The following is a 21,129-nucleotide window of genomic DNA, read 5'->3' as shown; positions in this document are numbered from 1 at the left end:
TTGTCACTAGGTCGATCCCGGAGAGTGTCGAATGTGTCCTGGAGAAGCACGAGTATTGTCGGGCCTCCGGGTTCCGTATTCTCCAGATGTCCCACAATCCTGCCTCCCCTAAAAAATCTACAATCTAAACCTAAAAAAGCTACAAATTGTTAGTGCTCATCCCCGACCGCAAATTGCAGAAACCTCTGGTGTCTGATGCATATGGGGGCATGCAAGTATGCGTCCTCGATGTCCAAAGACACCAATAAATCCCCTTGATGAAATGCAGTGACCACGGAATGAACCGATTTCATCCTGAACCTCCGCACCTTCACAAAGCAATTGAGGGCCTTGAGATCCAGTACTGGATGGACCCCTTCCTTCTTCGGGATTACAAACAGATTGGCGCAGAATCCCTGAAACCTTTCCGACGTTGTTACAGGTACTATGACCCCACGATGAAGTAAGTCCTGTACTGCCCCAAACAGGGCCGCCCGACGAACCAGAAGAAGAGGAAGGTTGGAGGGAAAAAATCTGTTTGACGGACAAGAAAGAAACTATCTTGTAGCCTGACCCAACCAGTTCGCAAACCCACTGGTCAGAAAGAAGAGAGTCCCACCGAACTGAAAACGCTCGAAGACGACCCTCCACCGAGAATCAGGCAGGGGCGAACCTTCATGCGGCAGCTGACTTGTTGGCAGGCTTGTTCTGCTTGCGATACTAGGGACCCTTTTGTCCCTCAGTGGGCACCTTGTCGGACTGGGAATGCTTACCTGCCAACCTTGGCGGATGAAAAAGCCGCTTCTGAGTGGAAAAAGAGAGCCCTTGCCTATAGCGTGACTCCTTACCCTTTCTGGACTGTGGGAGCAAAGTACTCTTTCCCCAGTAACATTCTTAATAATGTCATACAATGTCATAATGTCACCAACTCGCGGTGCAACAACTTAGCCCATTCAGTAAGCATCTGCTAACACCGGCAGCAGCGCTGACCCCACCACCGTAAACATCGGCCGGGCAACCGCCTCGGCCCTTCTGTCGGCAGGGTCCTTCAAAGAGAGGGAGCCTTCCACCGGAATCGAAGTCACCTTATTTAACCTAGATACCGGGGGGACAACGGCCAGAGGAGATGTCCATTTTTCAGGATACTCTCCTCAAAGGGGTAACGCACCGCCATTCATCTCGGGACTGAAAAGGCCCACTGCGGGCTTTCCCACTCCTTGTAAATAAACTTATCAAAATAAGTTAGGTAGGGAAACGTCTTAGCGGTGAGGACCAGCTTGTGTGACCCAAAAGGGACCGTCACCTCTGCAGATGCCCCGATAGCCTCCATCTTTAAGGCGGTGATAAGTGCTCCTACTAGCGCTTTTTCCTGCACTGAAATGGACGCGGAGACTTCCTCCTCACTGTCTGAAAGGTCCCAGTCCGCAACCTCTGAAGCATCAAAACAGGGGCCACCTGCCACAGCGGGACCCAAATCTGAATCAGAGCTTTCCCCAGAAGACGGGGGCAGGGGGCATTTTTTACCCACCTGGCACCCGCGCGCCGCTTCTACCCTAGAAACAAATTATTCCAGGACCGCCAACAGAGCGTCCATAGGCACCGCAGGTGCAGGGGAACTGGTTGCTATTACAGGGGTGTCTGGGGAAGAACTGCCAGCCTCTGACGCCATGCTGACCCCCTCTTGCCTGTCACCTGGAACGTAAGGCAAGAGACAAAAAATGCCCACCCTCTTAGTTGCTACAGACTGAGGGGCCCCCCCGCAGGATTCACCACCCTGACCCAGGTGCTGCGCTGTGCTGCCATGCCACTGTCTCCCCTCTGCTTGCTTTCCAACCACAAGGTGTCCTGTGTCCGTTTTCGTGCTGTTCCAGGCTTAAACAGCCGTCCAGCTCTAAAGTGTAACAGAGCCTGTCCTCCATGGCTACAAGTAAATGGCCGCCTGCTGCCTCAGGCAAAAGTGCCCAAAAATGCCGGGAAAATGGCTGCCGGACTCCAAGAAAATGGCTGCGGCTACAGGAAAATGGCCGCAGTTCCTGCGGCGACCATTCCCCCACATGGTGACACACAGAAATCCAAAAGAAGCACCAAATGAAGGGATAATATGAGCAGACCACACCACCGCCCAGCGCAGCCCCCTGCCAGGACCCAGAGGACCCCCGGCCAGGTACGTGCTCCACACCCCCTATGTCCATCCACAGCATGCCCCCTTAGAATGGGGAGGAGGGAAGAGACAGGGAGAGAAGAAAGGGAGAGAGAGAGAGACCGCCTAATTGACCTCCCAGGGAATGCTCAGCTGCTCCATCCTGCTTAAACAGGTGAAATCATACTTACCCCTCCTGCAGGGACTGCTGGACGCACTCCACAGACATCACCCGCACAGTACGAGGTGGCTGTCGGCCATGGCACACCGACTTGGACATCAGTAGCCTGGTCATGTGTGCCCCGAAGCATATAGCCCACCAGCCGCCCCTGGACCAGAACAGGGCCTGTCTCGGCCGACCCAGCACATAGCCAAGGTCCGGACGTGCTCAATGACCAGGCTGGGGAGACTACCAGGTTCTATATTATCAAGCCTGTCACCCAGCCCAGCTGTTGATTGTAGATCATAGTAAGCAAAAAAAAGAAAGATTTTTAAAGACCACTGGTCCCCACAGGGAGCCAGGTCCTTCTCCTAGGCAGAAAAAAACTGAGCTTCTGGGAGCACAGTGAGGGGTTATAGCCAGTAGAACTGCCCCCTGGGTGGTACTGTGCTTGTTTTGTGTTCTGACTAGTCCTCTCCTAAAGGTAGTGATATAACCCCAAGGTCAAGATTAAGGTGTCCGTTAATGAACGAAAGAGAAAGTCGCTCGGTTGTTATCCTGGAGAGCGGGAGGGGGCATTGTTTCCAGGCCTCCCATCCCACCGGAGACCCAATGCACAATCCAGGACTTCCGCTAGCTAGAGAGACTGAATCAAAGCTGGAAACAGCTTGGTTCCAGTCTCCTATGTGTAAACACAGAAGCAATGTCACTTCCGGTTTATTCGGCTACCAATGGTGCTGAATTAAAAATAAAACTACAGTAGTCAGAATCATTTTTGTACAAAGGAGGGATTTGGGGTCTTTTAAACCCCCCGATCCCTCCATAAAGAGTACCCGTCAACACCTGTTACTGTCACAAGCAATAAGAGTGATCAACATTTTTTTTTTACAGAGACAAAGTAAAAAATAGGATTTTTAAAACAGCTTACCTATAAAATCATTTTCTTTGATGTACATCAGGGAACACAGGGCCATAGTAATAACTATATGGGTTATAGCGGCGTATCAGGTGCTGAACACTGGCACGCCCCTTAAGGTGTGTACTTCCCCCATATAACCCCTCCCATTACTGGGAGTCCTCAGTTTTGTAGCCAAGCAATACAAGTGTATAAGAAGAAGGGACGGGCCTCTGTGTCCCCTGATGTACATCAAAGAAAAGGATTTTACAGGTAAGCTGTTTTAAAAATCCTATTTCCTTTTCTTACATCAGGGGACACAGAGCTATGGTAATAACTATATGGGATGTCCCATAGCAATGGAAACTGAAGGGGGGGGGGGACAGAACAAAGAAACAGGAGGCCAGAGGACTCATACTGCAGCCTGCAGTATATGCTGTGCCCAAAGGCAATATCCTCATGACCTTTAATATCGATTTGATAAAATCGGATAAACGTATGAACCGAAGACCAAGTCACGGCCTTACAGATCCGAGCCATAGAGGCCTGATGATGCACCACCCAAGAGGCACTAATCACCCTGGATGAGTGTGCTCTTAATATGAGAAGGAAGAGGCCATAGGAAAAGACACCGACAAGGCCTGGATCCGGCTCTTGATAGAAGTCAAAGCCAGCTTCATTTCAGATCCCATATGCAGGAATCAGGAATCCTGCCTATTGACATACTTCCTGGGGTGCCAACCCCCGGATCCACACCAAGAAACCTTTGCCTTCCAGACTCTAAAGTAAGTGATTCTGGAATCTGACTTCCTGGCATTAGTCAAGTAGACACTATCGAAGGAGATCACCCATGATCTTTTATAGAGTGGGATTCAACAGTCAAACCTGCTAAACTCCTTGTCCGTAAGGCAGGATGAAATACCGGACCTTGTGCAAGAAGGTCTGGCTATAATGGCAGAGTCCAAAGGACTCCTACTGCCATCTTTATGATCTTGATAAATAATATCTTCTGGGACCCGGCTGGGGCCCCCAGAATCGCCTCCTTTTGCTCCCGCTTAATCCTGCGGAGAAGGTGCGGAAGTAGCAGAACTGGAGGAAATGCATAGATCAGTGAAAACTGATCCCCTGGGAAGACTAATGCGTCTGTTCCGCCTGCTAGTGGACCCCTTGCGACATAAAGTTGTTGACCCAAGGGCCTGGTATGCCCCTAAAGGCATGCAGGTCTCATTAGTGAGGCAACATTGTCACTGATCTCTCACGCTCGCTACTATAGGAAAATTACATTGGTTAGAGAAGCCTGCCGCCGGGAACCAGCGCGACAGGATCGTGCTGGAATCACAATATCGGCGGCACCTACTGTATGTCACGAGCCAAGCATATTGGAAACAAACAAGGCCTGAATCTTCTTTATTCCAGACCAACAGGATGGTGTTTTGAAGCAGTCTTTGAATAAAACTGCGCGTAAGGGATGGCCCTGAAGGAGGCCACCATTTCCCCTAAAAATCAAGGGATTTTCCTTTATCCTGATTAGGGATCAGCTTCGTGTTCGAGTCGAACATCGGCTGTTCGCCCGTTCGGCGAATTCCGAACGTTATGGGCCGTTCGCGCCAAATTCGTGTGGCGCTCACGGCCCACAATGCACTGCGCCATCGCAGTGCATTGCTGGCTCATGATTGGCCAAGCATGCACTGTGACCCCGCATGCTTGGCCAATCACAGCGCCGGCAGCGAGGAGAGCCATGATTGGCCACAGGCATAGCTCAGGCTGTGTAGTACACGCCCCACACTATATAAGGCCGCCGGTGCGGCGGCCTTGTGTAGTGTGTTGGCATCTGTAGGAGTTAGTGGGTGTTCTGTGTACCTTCAACACAGTATACACCGATCGTTATCGGTCGATTTTTCGTTCTTGCTCTTCTGTAGTGGTTGTTGTCTGCGTGCCCTGACCGCAGTATACACCGCTATATTCATCTATATAGCTAGCTATCTTGCTCGTTTTAAATAGAGCTTGCAGTCAGTGGTAGAAGATTGTGCGTGCTGTCTGCGTGCTCTGAACCCAGTATACACTGCTATATCCACCTACATAGCTCTTCTCTAATTGAGCCATCTGCCATTTGCAGGAGTTAATGGGTGTTGTGCGTGCCTCCAGCACAATATACACTACCCAATTGCTGGTTTTCCCAACTCCCTTCAGGCCATTACCATGTCTGGAAGGCCAGCAAGGAGAGGCAGACAGGCGCGAGCCGATAAAAGAGGGCAAGAAGGCTCTGTGTCTAGAGACAACAGTGCTAGTCGTGGACGCGGTGCATCGTCATCATCAGCACGTAGCCATGGGACATGCTTGTCCTTTTCGGCAGCTGGACATGTTGAGCCGCAACATGCCAACGACTTGGTAGAGTGGATGACCAAGCCCTCTTCATCCTCCTCATCCTCTCTCACCCAGGCTCAGGGTACTAGCAAAGCAGCTGCCAATGCATCGTCTTCCCTCCTCTTAATGTCATCATCAGTGACTCCTTCCCTAGACCCACCACGTCCTCCTGAGGAGTCTCCTGAACTCTTTGAGCACAGTGTTGGGTACATGCTCCAGGAGGATGCCCAGTGTTTTGTAGGCTCTGATGATGATACTCAGCTAGAGGAAGGCAGTAGCGTGAATGCAGAGAGAGGGGATGCTCAAGAAGGACAGCAATCTGGCAGTCATGTTCCACAAGCTGCAGCATACTGCTAGGTTTGCTCCAACGATGAAGAAGGAGGGGATGATGAGGGCACTGACTCCACGTGGGTGCCTGGTAGGAGAGAGGAGGAGGAGGCACATGTCCAACGAGGCAGGATGCCCTCCGGGGGACAGCTTAGGGGCAGCACACCGACTGAATCACACCGCAGAGCTCCGCCTGTATAGGGCGCTGCCTCTGCGCGTTATTCTAAAAGTTCTTTGGTGTGGGCCTTTTTTGAGACCAGTGCATAAGATCGCACCGCTGCTATTTGCAACATATGTCTCAAGCATATCTCGCGTGGCCAAAACATCAGCCGCTTGGGCACCACATGCTTGACCAGACATATGTTGACCTGCCATGCAGCTCTTTGGCAAGCGTACCTCAAAGACCCACACCAAAGAACAAAGCGGACCTCTCCTTGCTCCTCATCAGCTGGGATCTCCAACCCCACTAGACCTTCAGTCCTCTCTGAAACCTGCTCTGAAAGGAATGAAGGTGTAGAATTAGGTGTGTCACAGCCAAGTGCTTCCGGGCACTCTGCTAGCAGTACACCCACGTCCGATTATAGCAGGCAAATGTCCCTGCCCCAGCTGCTGGACCGGCGAAAGAAGTTCACTCCCAGCCATCCACATCCCCAGCGGTTGAATGCTAGCTTGGCTAAATTGCTAGCACTTCAACTGCTGCCTTTTCAGTTGGTAGACTCGGCCCCCTTCTGTGAGTTTGTACAATGTGCGGTTCCTCAGTGGCAGGTCCCCAAACGCCTCTTTTTCTCACGGAAGGCGATTCCGGCTCTCTACCGGCATGTGGAAGGCAATGTCCTTGCCTCTCTGGACAGAGCAGTCAGCGGTAAGGTGCATATTACCGCTGAGTAATGGTCCAGCAGGCATGGACAGGGACGTTACCTGTCTTTCACGGCCCATTGGGTCACTCTTCTGGCAGCTGGGAAGGATGCAGGACAAGGTGCAGTAGTGTTGGAGGTTTTTCCGCCACCACGCCTCCAAAATGCCACTATTGGTTGTGACACACCTTTCTCCTCCACCCCCTCCTCTTCTTCTTCCTCCATGGCCTCTTCCAGTGCTTTGTCCTCAGAACCAGTGGTGCTCCGTAGGTGTTCCAGGGGCTACGCAAGTACGCAGGCAAAACTATGCCATGCCGTGCTTGCGCTGGTTTGTTTGGGGGACAGGAGCCACACTGGGGCGGATGTTTTGTCAGCTCTGCAGGGGCAGGCCGAGAGGTGGTTAACGCCACGCCAGCTTAAGCCAGGAATGGTGGTTTGCGACAATGGCACCAACCTCCTCTCCGCCCTCTGACAGGGACAACTGGCCCATGTGCCCTGTGTGGCTCACGTCCTTAACCTGGTGGTTCAGCGGTTCTTGGGCAGGTACCCGGGCTTACAGGATGTCCTGAAGCAGGCCAGGAAAGTCTGTGTGCATTTCTGCCGATCATTTAATGCCTGTGCTCGGCTGGCTAAGCTCCAAAAGGAGTTGAACCTGCCCAAGAACCGCCTTATATGTGACATGCCCACCAGGTGGAACTCAACATTGGCCATGCTGCAGCGGCTGCACACGCAGCAGAGGGCCATCAATGAGTACCTGTGCGACTACGGCACCAGGACAGGGTCAGGGGAGCTCGGTTTTTTCTCACCACGCCAGTGGGGCATGATCAGGGATGCATGCACTGTCCTGTCACCGTTTGAGTAGGCCACAAGGATGGTGAGCAGTGACAGTGCATGCATCAGTGACACTGTACCTCTTGTCCACCTCTTGGAGCATACGCTGCATGAAATAATGGACAGGGCACTTGAGGCAGAACAGAGGCAGGAAGAGGAGGACTTCCTTGCCTCTCAAGACCCCCTTTATTCAGACAGTGTTCCTGCTGTGCCACCCATCACACAGGAAGAGGATGAGGAGGAGGAGGAGGATGATTGTGTCAGCATGGAGGTGGAGGCTGGCACTCAGCATCAGCAGCAGCAGCAGCAGCAGTCTTGTAGGGATGATTTACAGTCTCAAGGAGAGGGACCATTACTGGCTGGCCACTCTCCTTGTTCCACGGTACAAGGGTAAGGTTGCCGACCTTATCTTGCCGTCGCAGAGGGAGCAGAGGATGAGACATCTCCGGGAGGCCTTACAGAAAGGTCTGTGCAATGCGTTCCCAGAGACTGGGAGGTTACAAACTCCTGGTCCTGGATAACGTGTTGCTGAGGCATCGGTCAGAAGGAGCGGTGGAGAAGGTGGCCGTCTGACTGATGCTTTTAGACATTTTTTTAGTCCGCAGCCCCAAGGTATGATCGGTTCCAGCAACCATCGCCAGCGTCTGATTTACATGGTGCAGGAATACCAAGGGGCAAGGTCAGACTTGGACACCTTTCCCACCAAAAATCCTCTGGCTTACTGGGTCTTGAGGATGGATCACTGGCCAGAGCTTGCACAGTATGCAATTGAGCTACTGGCCTGTCCTGCATCAAGCGTTCTTTCGGAACGCACCTTCAGTGCTGCTGGTGGCTTTGTTACCGATCAAAGGGTGCGCCTGTCCACCGAATCAGTTGATCGACTGACCTTCATAAAGATGAATCAGTCTTGGATCACCCACAGCTACCAAGCACCTGAAGCTGATGTAACTGAATAATTTTTTTTGAAATATCACATCCCTTTAAGACTGCCTATGCTGATGCTGAGTGACTGTCCTGTTATGTTGATTGTCTATCCTCTTCCTCCTCCGCTGATATGTTGGAAGGACATTTTTGGTTTTGGGTGATGCAATCAGCCCAATTTTTCTGCCCCTGTTTAACACAATTTTTGATGCAATGCTTTGCAGCAGGGCTAATTCCTGCACTAAAACTAGAGTATATGGGAGAGGTTGCAGTGTCGTGGCACCAGCACCAGTGCCAGCAGCCCAATTTTTCAGCCCCTGTTTAACAGGGACATGTAATTACAATTCTTGATATAATATTTCACAGGAGGGCCCATTCCTGTGCCCACCCAGAGTAACTGTGAGGACTTATAGTGTTGTGGCACCAGCACCACAACCACCAAAGGTAAAATTTTCTACCACTGTTCAACAATGGCATGTAATTACAATTCTTGATATAATCGTTCACAGCAGGGCGCTCCGGAGCCCACCAAGAGTCACTTTGAGGGCTTACAATGTTGTGGCAAAACCAACACCTTGTTCCGCCATTTCTGCAGAGCATATAGGTCAGGCCCCTACTTTCAAACATCCAACTTACAAACATCTCCTACTTGCAAACGGAAGGAGACAACAGCAAGTGAGATGAAAAAAGACGGATGGCAAAACAAATTATACAGAGGTGATAACCCTTCCCTATGTTTTCCAAAAAGCTTAAAAATTGTTTTTTTGACTGGAGCTACACTTTAAAAATTTACCAGTTGAAAATTACAAACAGATTCAACTTAACACAACAAATCTACACAGTCCCTGTGTTGTTTGCACCGCCTGTATACTGCTGTTCTGAGTATATAGGGCCTGGGGGCCACACGTATTCCTTTTTTTTTAATATGGGTACGGGGTTCCCCTTAATATCCGTACAAGACCCAAAGGGGCTGGAAATGGGCAGAGAGGGCTACCCATGCCATTTTTCTCAATGATTTTCAACCATATTGCAGGAACCAGATATAACATTAAAACCCCAAGCAGTTTTAAATGACGTTATTTCCGTTAAATGTCATTTTGTGCAGGGACTGTTCTAAACACGGGAAACACGTGGCACTTCACAGGCATACTATAGACACCCCCCAGGCACGATAGTTAAAGGAATATTTCACTTTTTTTTTCACTTTAATCATCATTAAAATCAGTGCTCCTGCCAAAACGGCCGTTTTTAAAACTTTTTTTTGCATTGACCCATGTCCCCTGGGGCAGGAGCCAGGTCCCCAAACCCTTTTTAGGACAGTATCTTGCATATTAGCAGTTAAAATTAGCACTTTTAATTTCGAACGTTCCCATAGACTTCAATGGGGTTCTAACGTTCGTATGAATTTGGGGTCCGTTCGAAATTTCTGGTGCGAACCGAACCGGGGGGTGTTCGGTTCATCCCTAATCCTGATAAGTTGAATTAGTCCTACAATGGATTTAATTTTTGTCTGGGGTAAGAATACCTTCTTCTGTATGCTATCTATAACCAGCCCCCATGTAACCTCCTTGATGGTTTTAAGGAGAATCTTCCTAGGCTGAGAATCCAACCTAGAGATTTCAGATATCTACAGCTGAGATCAGACTCTGGTTTTAGACCTGGGACTGAATGATCTATTAAAAGTAGATCTTCTGATAGGCTAGGACCGTTATGCCTTGAGCCCTTAACCTGGCTAAAGGAGGTGCCAGAATCTTTCAGAACACTCGTGGTGCTGTGGCTAAGCCGAATGGCACAACTTAAAAAAATGATAATTTTATATTTCCAACCGCAGAAATTTCTAGTAAGCGGGAAACTTTGGCACATGGAGATATGCAACTCCCCTCCTTGCAGGATGGACACAGCCAATTGAATTATGAAAGGATCGGATGTTTTTGTGCTGATTCAGATCTCTGAGATATAGAATGGGTCTTACCTCTCTGTTTGGCTCAGGAACCCTAAATGGTTTGAGCCAAAACCCCCTGTTCCACTAAGGCAGTGTTTCTCAAATCCAGTCCTCAGGCCCCCCCAACAGGTCATGTTTTCAGGATTTCCCTCAGATGAAACGGCTGTGGTAATTGCTAAGGCAGTGAAACTGATCAAATCACCTGTGAAAAATAATGGAAAACCTGAAAACATGACCTGTTGGGGGGGCCTGAGGACTGGATTTGAGAAACACTGCACTAAGGGAATCTCTGATATCACCGACTGGGATAACAGCTGATCCAGAGGCCAGAAAGAGAGACTTTTTTTTTCTGTGGAACCTTAGGAACATTCTCTGAGGAGACGGAAACTCTTGCATAAAGACTGCTGCATCAGCAGCCCCAAGGCATCACCCAAACAGGGACCCAAACCCCGGACCCTCATATCAAAAGCCGGCTGAGCCATCCGGGCTTCCGGAACTCTAGTCGTAACCTAGAGAAAAAATTGCAGAAACTCTTCTGCTCTTGACATTGTTCCTGCCAGACCTTGGGAATCGCAGGACCTTTACCCCTCACCCAAATGAGTGGGGGTGCTCCTTCATGAGAAGCCTTTAGCATTCTGCTTTATGTGCTCTCTGCCCCCAAGATCCTGGTGCTGCCCTTGGGAACTTTCTCCCGAACCCGACGAATGAGACCGTTGAGACTGCCTAAAAGCAGATGCCCCAGGCATAGGAGAGGCTGCACGATTAAAGGAGACATGTTTAACCTCCTTTTACTTGTAAAGAGAGCTTTACCCCTTTTGGATGTACTTATTCACTCTAAATAGCCATACCCCAGGAAGGGACACAATCTGGCTAAGGGTCTTCACATGATAATTCGGCTGAGTAATATTTCAGCCACGGACCTCCGCAAGAATGCACTAGTCCAAGTATAAGCCATAAGGCTTAAACGATCGAGTCCTTCATAGCATCTGTGAGACACAGTGCGTCAAATACACCAGCCCCTTGCCGGGCCTGCTGATCGGGCAGAATTTCAGGTATCTCACAACTGTTCCTTAACCCTTTGGTGTCCACATTTTCCCCTGCATTAGCGTGACTCAAAATGTGCTCCACCAAAATAGTGGAGCAGACGTTAAATGGTTAAGGGACTGAGATATTCCAATTGCAGCAAGAACTGCAAAAGACATCCTGTCTTTAAAAGGAAAATCCAACCTTAACTTGCTGGATCCTTTAACACCAGTGCATTATCCACTGGACTTGTGGGACTCTGCTCACTGAGGTGATTGCAGCATTAATAGCTGAAACCCCTAATTTCTTCATAGAAATGTTCCAATTCAGAATACATAAGCTATGCATGAATAGCAAAAAAGATCCCCAGGTGGGGGAGGTTCAAATGAACCTTATAGAGCTAGATACCTCAAGAACATGTGCTGCAGGCAACAAAAGGGTTAATTAAGGGAGTAGACAAACACCTGACTTGTGCAACTACTCCCTCCCTGTTAAGATCCTCCGAAGAGGAAAGATAAGCATCTTCCAATATTTGGGAAGATCTAACTGATCCCCAGCCTCCTGCACCTCAACAAAAGGGCCTGAGGACTATATGGGAATCTGCTATGTCTTTGACACTCATGGATTACAGTACAAAGCAGAGGCACTACCAGCAAAATAATGTAACACTTGCTAGGCTATAGTACAGTACAAACTGCTATTAATCCTAGCTGTGCAGTACAATGTTGTCAAAAGGGAAATGCCTGTCACCAAACCTGACCAGCCAACCTCTCTGCTCTGTCCCTCCACCGCTAGGCAGCAGCTTCTCTCACAGGGCTTTACAATGCTTCCTGCACACGTGGCCGGCATCTGACGCTGTTAGCCACTCCCCCCACATGGAATGCGGCCTCCCCTTTTCCGCTTTCAAAACAAGGAAGCTAAGTGGAAAGCTGAGGCGCGAGCATCCTGCATCATGGCAGGGGGTAAATCCTCCACTTCAGCGAGCGGCCGCGGCCTGCCAAAAACATTTTTTGTTTTTCACAAAAAGAACAAGGCAGCTGGCTGGCATCAAATCAGACAAAAACCACCAATTTGGGGGCCCAGGAAATAATCAGACCCCCCTTTCTCTTACCTGAGGGTCTGAGCTGGCTTAGAAGGAGAGGAGAGTGGAGCTTCTGCTGTTTCCAGCATCAGAATGGTGAGTGCTCAATACAGCCTCCAGTGGTGGCACATAGACATGACCCGACATGACAACACAATACATGGAAGGAGAGATTCCTGAGAAAATCTCCCCTACCTTATCCTCGCAGCAGGGTTTTATCAGAGATAAAAACCCAATCTTTGCCCTTTACAGTAGGCTCCGAGACCTTAAAGGAAACCTTCAGGAACCGGGGAACACTCAGGTTGACCCACAATCCTGGACCTGCGACAGCACCCTGCCAGTAAACTTTTATTGGCCTTACTACCAAAAGTACTGGATCCCAGGGCCCAGATCTCAACTCATTTGCAAGCAAAACCTTGTGTCTTTGGATTACGAGGCCCGGGTACCATTCATTTAGTCCATTACGGAGACATCGGAACGGATCTGGTCAGGATGGCTGGCTCTCATCAAGGATTACTGCCCGTGGAACTCAGTACAACACATCCTTACTCGTGCCCAAACCTTAGACACTGGCGAAAAAACTGAGGACTCCCAGTAATGGGAGGGGTTATATGGGGAAGTACACGCCTTAAGGGGCGTGCCAGTGTCCAGCACCTGATATGCCGATATAACCCATATAGTTATTACTATGATTCTGTGTCCCCTGATGTAAGAAAAGAAAAATAAAATAAATAAGAACAATTTGTATTTTTTTTAAAGCATCCCCGCAAGCTTGTGCAGCAAAGAAAACGCATACGCAAGTCGTGCCTGCATATGTAAACTGTGTTCAAATCACACATGTGAGGTATCTTCGCGATCGTCAAAGCAAGAGCAATAACTCTGGCAACAGACCTACTCTGTAACTATAACCTGGTAGCCGTAAACCAGTTTTTAGGTACCCCCGTTTGTTGCCATTCCACGAGTGTGCGCGATTTCAAAGCATGACATGCTAGGTACATATTTACTCAGCATATCATCTTTAACAATATACAAAAAAGTTGGGCTAACTTTACTGTTTACTGTTTAGTTTTTTAACCACTTAAGCCCCGGACCATTTTGCTGGCCAAAGAACCAGACCACTTCTTGTGATTTTCCACTGCGTCGCTTTAACTGACAATTACGCGGTCGTGGGACGTGGTTCCCAAACAAAATTGACGTCTTTTTTTTACCACAAATAAAGCTTTGGTGGTATTTAATCATCCCTGTGGCTTTTATTTTTTGCGCTATAAACAAGAAAAGAGCGTCAATTTCAAAAAATATATATATTTTTTACATTTTGCTATAATAAATATCCTCCAAAAATATATAAAAAAACATTTTTTTTTCTCAGTTTAGGTCGATACGTATTCTTCTACATATTTTTGGTAAAAAGAAAATCGCAACAAGCGTGTATTGATTGGTTTGCGCAAAAGTTATAGCGTTTACAAAAAAGAGGATAGTTTTATGGCATTTTCATTCATTTTTTTTTTACTAGTAATGGCTTCAGCATTATTTCGGACACATTTTTGGGACCATTGTCATTTATACAGCAATCAGTGCTATACAAATGCACCGATTCCTGTGTAAATGACACTGGCAGTGAAGGGGTTAATCACTAGGTGGCAGTGTAGGGGTTAAGTGTATCCTGGGGTGTGTTTCTAACTGTGAGGGGGCGTGGCTGTGTGTGACACATCACTTATCTCTGCTCCTGATGACGGAGTAGAGATCAGTGACACTGTCACTAGGCAGAACGGGGAGATGCTTGTTTATATTAGCATCTCCCCGTTAGACAATCGTGGGGTTTTCCTGCAGCGATCGAGTCCGCGGGACCCGTGATCCAACTCACAGAGGTCACTGACAGGGGCACGCAAATTTAAAGGAACGTACAGGTACGCCCATTTTCCTGTCCATGCCATTCTGCCGATGTACATCAGTGTGCGCCGGTTGGCAAATGGTTAATTCATTCAAGTGAATTTTTCCCCAAAAAAATTGCGCTTGGAAGACCGCCGCGCATATACCATGTAACATAAAATATTGCAACGATCGCCATTTTATTCTCTAGGGTCTATGCAAAAAAATATATATTTAATGTTTGGGGGTTCTAAGTAATTTTCTAGCAAAAAATATAGATTTTAACTTGCAAGCAACAAATGTCAGAAATAGGCTTAGTCATAAAAAAGGTTATTGCATTCTCTGCATTTAAAAAACCTTTTGTGCCATAGGATCCCCCAGCCTCCAAATATACTTACCTGAGCCAGATCTCAATCAAGCGCTGTGCCTAAGAATAGAAACTTATTCTGCTTTCTCTCTCCTCACAGGGCAGATTGGTTGCAGTGGGCATCATTAGCTATCAATCCAGTGACAAGGGAGCAGGGGGCAGGGCTGGAGTCTGCACCAGTGGCAGACCACTGCTAGCACCAGTGGCAGACCCCAGAGGAGAAAGATCAGGGGATGCTCTGTGCAAAACCATTACACAGAGCAGGTAAGTATACCATGCTTATTTACAAAATAAAGGTTCACAATAACTTTAACTACAGTATATCTTCATCTATTTATCTGGACTTACTATGTTTTTGAAATGTGTTTTTCACTGAAGATATTCTCTGCTTTTTAATTACGTTTAGTTTACATTGCTCAAGTTTTGTTTTTTGTGGTCATTTGTTATGATCAAAATTCTTTATTTTGAATAAATTCACAACTTCGGAAAAATAATAATTAGTTATGTTCGTTTGTTTAGGTGTGGTATTTGTAAATTCGAAAAATTCGTAAATTTGAAAATCTGAAATAACCAATAATAACCAACTATTAAATTAAAGGTATTGGAATGTCTTTTCCAATTTGGCTGTTTATAAACCTAACAAATACCAATTTATCCAAAGTTACAAATGATCCTAAATAACAAATGCAGCATCTAAATATATGAAACATAATGATCTAATAGGAATTAATTAGAAGTTTATATCATTATAATTTAGTATTATTAATTAATTACGTTCCACTGTTTAGATGCAGCATTTGTTATTTCGCCTAATTTGTACATTTGGATAAATTCGTATTCGTTACATTCACTAACAGCCAAATTTGAAAGGCAATTCCAATACCTATAATTTAATAATAATAGTTATTATTAGTGCGTTATTTTGGATTTTAGAATTTACAAATTTTCTGAAAAATTTGTTAAACAGGTTTTCGTTAATTCGGATATTTCCAAACCAATTTGTCAAATTTTGGCGAAATACGAATTCAGAACAAAACCAATTGCACATGTCTAGTTGGTAACACATTTACTTTTACCCTTTAATTTAAGGTATGGAAGCACTTTAAAATCTAGGCTTCACCATGGCTGACTAGACAATCAAAGATTTGTAACAAACATTTCCAGAAATTAAGTACAGATATCACTGATAAATATTTTTAGTAAATATTTTCACTGATCCCAGCGCTTAATAGAGGGTGTTAAATTATAAGCTGCTATCATATAAAAAAATCGCATAACACACAAATATATAGTATAAATAATTCCTAAACAACTCACAATGTGAAATATACTATATTGACAGCGCTAAAAAAATAGTTCATAACTTCCAGAAATTCCAACGGAGTCCTAAATTGTGGATAGAGAATTTCAGCTTAATGCTCGTAAGAAAGAAAAGAAGTCCATCTCTAAGCCATTCACCAAACCGTCAGTGTGAACAAACTCCATGCACGGTGACGCTCCCTATGGTAATGCACTTACCAAAATTCTAAATAGATATAGGCACGTCTATTAATCACTGGCTCCTGGAATTTCTCAGCATTAAACCTTCAATTCAGCGTTTCTCCACCCAGCACAATTTCCCATATAGAAGAGATCAGAAACACAATCCATAGTGCAAACTGATTTTAATAAACAACCTTCTTGCGCATTCGCAGTCCGGATCTCTGTGATCATAAATGGTCTCAATATCAGCGGCGGGTCCTGGGAAAACAAGCTCTCTCTCTGTGGTGATGTGAAGCTGCATGGTCACGCCCATATGCGTTTCGTCATTACGTCTTCGTCTGTGGGCGTGAGAGCTTGTTTTCCTGGGACCCACCGCTGATATCGAGACCGTTTATGATCACAGAGATCCGGACTGCGAATGCGCAAGAAGGTTGTTTATTAAAATCAGTTTGCACTATGGATTGTGTTTCTGATCTCTTCTATATGTGAAATTGTGCTGGGTGGAGAAACGCTGAATTGAAGGTTTCATGCTGAGAAATTCCAGGAGCCAGTGATTAATAGACGTGCCTATATCTATTTAGAATTTTGGTAAGTGCATTACCATAGGGAGCGTCACCGTGCATGGAGTTTGTTCACACTGACGGTTTGGTGAATGGCTTGGAGATGGACTTCTTTTCTTTCTTATGAGCATTAAGCTGAAATTCTCTATCCACAATTTAGGACTCAGCACACCGTTGGAATTTATGGAAGTTATGAACTTTGATTTTTATTTATTTTCTATTTTCTGTTAACCTTATTTTATTTAGTGCTGTCAATATAGTATATTTCACATTATGAGTTGTTTAGGAATTATTTATACTATATATTTGTGTGTTATTTCCAGAAATGAGTTGACTATTTTTTTGTAAGTGGATCTATAGGTGAAAGTAATACTTTATGTTAATGCTTACCTTACTGAAAGACTGGAGGTGGTTTTGTGCCTTTTACCATGCCACTGTCTTGAAGAGCATCCACTATCCATGAAAGTGCCTTACCACAGTATTCCAGCTACAGAAAAGAAACAGTTCCGATCACTCATTATGTCATTACTAGCCACAAAGTTTTCTAATTAAAACACTAAAGTTCATCTTCAGAAAAAACACTTTATTGATTTTAATGAGTGTGGAAAAAGGGTTAAAGGGGTTGTAAACCCTTGTTTTAAAAAACATGTCATACTTACCTCCACTGTGCAGTTCATTTTGCACAGAGTGGTCCCGGTCCTCCTCTTCAGGGGTCCCTCAGTGGCGCTGGTGGCTCCTCCCTACATCGATTGTAGATGCTGGAGAAGTGCTTTCCTTGGTGGACACCCGTGAGGGCGTGCTCCCGAGTCCTGCATCTGTGTCCATGCACACAGAATGCAGGAATCGTCCCCGCCCCCAAGCGCCACGTCATTGGATTTGATTGACAGCAGCGGGAGCCAATGGCTGCTATCAATCTATCCTATCAGGACACGAGACACCAGCTAGAGCTGGTGTGCTTGTTCCCGGCCAGATAAGGATCAGTGTCAGATAAAAAAAAAAGGGGGCTCGGGGGGCTGCAGCACCACAGGTGGTTTTTCACCTTAATACATAGAATGCATTAAGGTGAAGAACCATGAGGGTTTACAACTCCTTAGTAAGTATTTTTTTTTCTTTTTTGCCATCTCCTCACTTCCTGTCTCCATCTAACAGGAAGTGAAGGGATATCTCTCCAACAGTAAATAAAACTTTTTATTTTATTTTTATTTTTTTTATATATAGTGCAAGGAAAGGTTAGAATCCCAGCCAGGTCAGTATGTAATGTAACAGGGTATCAGCAGGGCAGCAAATGATAAACACACAGAAAAAAAATTCTGACCTGATTTTTTGTGGTGTACCTGCTACTGCAAAATACATTTTATAGTTAAAATAATAGTTCCATACAAGTAATAAATAGCCAATACAAAATATTTAATCTGCACAGTTCTTAATATATTTGTAAAAATATCCCTTTCACATATCCAAAGCCACATCATTTGTTACAAGTTCTCTGTTGATGCAGTGATCCACATTACCCACATTGCTGACAACTTTCCGGCGAGTCGTTTGCTCTTGCATTCTCCATACAGTACCTCCTATGAGTAACTTCTCCAGCTGGTGAAGTCATTTGGCAAGGCATGTCTTTTCATCTAGCCGGTGTTCACTGCTCTATATTAGTGGGATGCACAGCAACATCATCATAAACATAGTAATTTGTATACCCTCTACTGTTGTAAGAAACCAGAAAGCCTGATGCATCAATGCACCATCAGTGCATAAATGGGTCTGCATCTTAACCACTTCAATACAGGGCACTTATACACCTTCCTGCCCAATCCAATTTTCAGCTTTCAGTGCTCTCACACTTTGAATGACAATTGCACGGTAATGCTACGCTGTCACATTTGATCACCCCTACCATTTTTATTTTTTGCACTACAAATAAAAAAAAAGAACAAACATTTTGAAAAATGTTTTTTTTCTGAGTTTGTTACAAAATTTTTTAAATAGGTATGTTTTCTCCTTTACTGATGGGCACTGATGAGGCTGTACTGAGAGGTGGCACCGATATATACAGCATTGATGGGCACATAGTGGTGGCACTGATGGACACGTATCAGTGGCACTGATGGGCAGCACTGATCAGAGGCACTGGCAGGCATCACTGATGGGCACAAAGTGCCATCCCTAATAGGCTTACCTGGTGGCCATGGGTGGGCATGCTTAGGGGGCTGCACTAATAATCAGTGCAGACTCCCCTGTCAGGAGAAGAGCCGATCGGCTCTCCTCTACTCAAGTCTGTCAGCGCGAGTAGAGGAAGAGCCAATACATGTCTTTTCCTGTTTACACTGATCAGCTGTGATTGGACACAGCTGATCATGTGTTAAAGATCCTCCGTCAGAGGCTCTTTACCTAGAACGGAGATGCGGTGTGCCTATCTGACACTAGTGATAGACGAACTTCCGACGGGACGTTTTGCGAACGTGGCCAAAAGTTCACGAACTGCAAAGTTTGCGGCGGACCCCATTGACTTTAATGGCAGGAGATCCTTAAAAACCTCCAGGTCATATTTTCAGCCACAAAATACTTACAAGCTGTGCACACATAGTCCCACAACATGGACACTGACATAACAAATGTATTAAGTGAATCTGGGATCGACAACGACAAGCATTCTTTTTATCTGTGAAATTTTGACAATTCAGAAGTGCATGAAGGCCATGGAGGAGAGGCAAGGTCAGGGCAGGCTATAAAAGGGGTGCAGGAGATGATCAGTGCCACAGTCAGGGCAGCGCAGTCCTGTGCCAGTGTCCCAGTGTGCCAACCTGTGCTTGAGCCCCTCCCTCTGCCTGGCCCTTACCCCCACCTATGCAGGGCTCCACTGCGGTGGTCCGTAGGTACCAGTCCAGTGCTGATCCTCAGCCATGGTGCTGGCACTGCCTGCTGATTGGCTTCTCCGCTGCAATCTCCCTCACTGTCTGAAACCAGCACTGCGATAGAGACTGAACACTGACACCAGCACCGTAATAGAGACTGAGCACTGACACCAGCACCGAGATAGAGAGCACTGACACCAGCGCAGAGATAGAGAGCACTGACACCAGCACCGAGATAGAGAGCACTGACACCAGTGCCAAGATAGAGAGCACTGACACCAGCGTCGAGATAGAGAGCACTGACACCAGCACCGAGATAGAGAGCACTGACACCACACCAGCACCATGAAAGAGAGCACTGACACCAGCACCGTGATAGAGAGCACTGACACCAGCACCATGATAGAGAGCACTGACACCAGCACCGTGATAGAGAGCACTGAGACCACACCAGCACCGAGATAGAGAGCACTGACACCACACCGGCACCGAGATAGAGAGAGAACACTGACACCGGCACCGAGATAGAGAGAGAGCACTGACAACAGCACCATGAAAGAGCACTGACCCCAGCACCGAGATAGAGAGCGCTGACACCACACCAGCACCGTGATAGAGAGCACTGACACCACACCAGCACCGTGATAGAGAGCACTGACACCAGCACCGTGATAGAGAACACTGACACCAGCACCGTGATAGAGAGCACTAACACCAGCACCGTGAGAGAGCACTGACACCAGCACCGAGATATAGAGCACTGACAACACACCAGCACCATGATAGAGAGCACTGAGACCACACCAGCACTGTGAGAGAGCACTGACACCAGCACCAAGATACAGAGCACTGACACCAGCACCAAGATAGAGAGAGAGCACTGACCCCAGCACCAAGATAGAGAGCACTGACACCAGCACCAAGATAGAGAGCACTGACACCACAGCAGCACCGACACCAGCACCGAGATAGAGAGCACTGACACCACACCAGCACCGTGATAGGGAGCACTGACACCACACCAGCACCAGAAATAGAGAGAGAGCACTGACACCAGCACTGTGATAGAGAGCACTGACACCAGCACCGAGATAGAGAGAGAGCACTGACACCAGCACTGATACCAGCAACTCGCTGCGGGACCCAAAAATATGACACAGCGCAACCTCTTCAAACCGGAGGGTATGGGCATATAGTACGGTGTGCTTTTTTTGTACAAGTGAGCCAAAAGGTAGAAAAAAAGGTCTGTGTGCTAAATTATATAAATTGTTTATAGAGTTATGCATATACATGGTCTACTGGTCACATATGTTGAATTCCTCCGAGATCCATGCCTCATTCATTTTTATAAATGTGAGGTAGTCAACACTGTCGTGAGCTAGGCGAGTGCGCTCATCGGTCACGATCCCCCCTGCTGTGCTGAACGTCCTTTCGGACAGGACACTGGACGAGGGGCAAGCCAACAGTTCCACTGCAAATTGG

At 46.8% G+C, this 21,129-nt stretch overlaps 1 protein-coding gene across 2 annotated transcripts in view; it reads right to left on the bottom strand.

The window, feature by feature from the left end:
* TRPM4 (transient receptor potential cation channel subfamily M member 4) overlaps positions 1-21,129 on the bottom strand; it is an 864,058-nt gene that overhangs the window by 26,150 nt on the left and 816,779 nt on the right. For both annotated transcript variants that reach the window (XM_077457078.1, XM_077457079.1), the window contains exon 24: positions 17,186-17,282. In XM_077457078.1, coding sequence (XP_077313204.1) covers positions 17,187-17,282 — 96 coding nt within the window. In that variant the 3' untranslated portion in view covers position 17,186. The remainder of the gene's footprint in view (positions 1-17,185; positions 17,283-21,129) is intronic.

Source organism: Lithobates pipiens, unplaced genomic scaffold, assembly GCF_037356315.1.
Source record: "Lithobates pipiens isolate NorthernLeopardFrog02 unplaced genomic scaffold, aLitPip1_a1.2 Scaffold_27, whole genome shotgun sequence".
NCBI lineage: Eukaryota > Metazoa > Chordata > Amphibia > Anura > Ranidae > Lithobates > Lithobates pipiens.
This window is presented reverse-complemented; position numbering and strand designations above follow the sequence as displayed.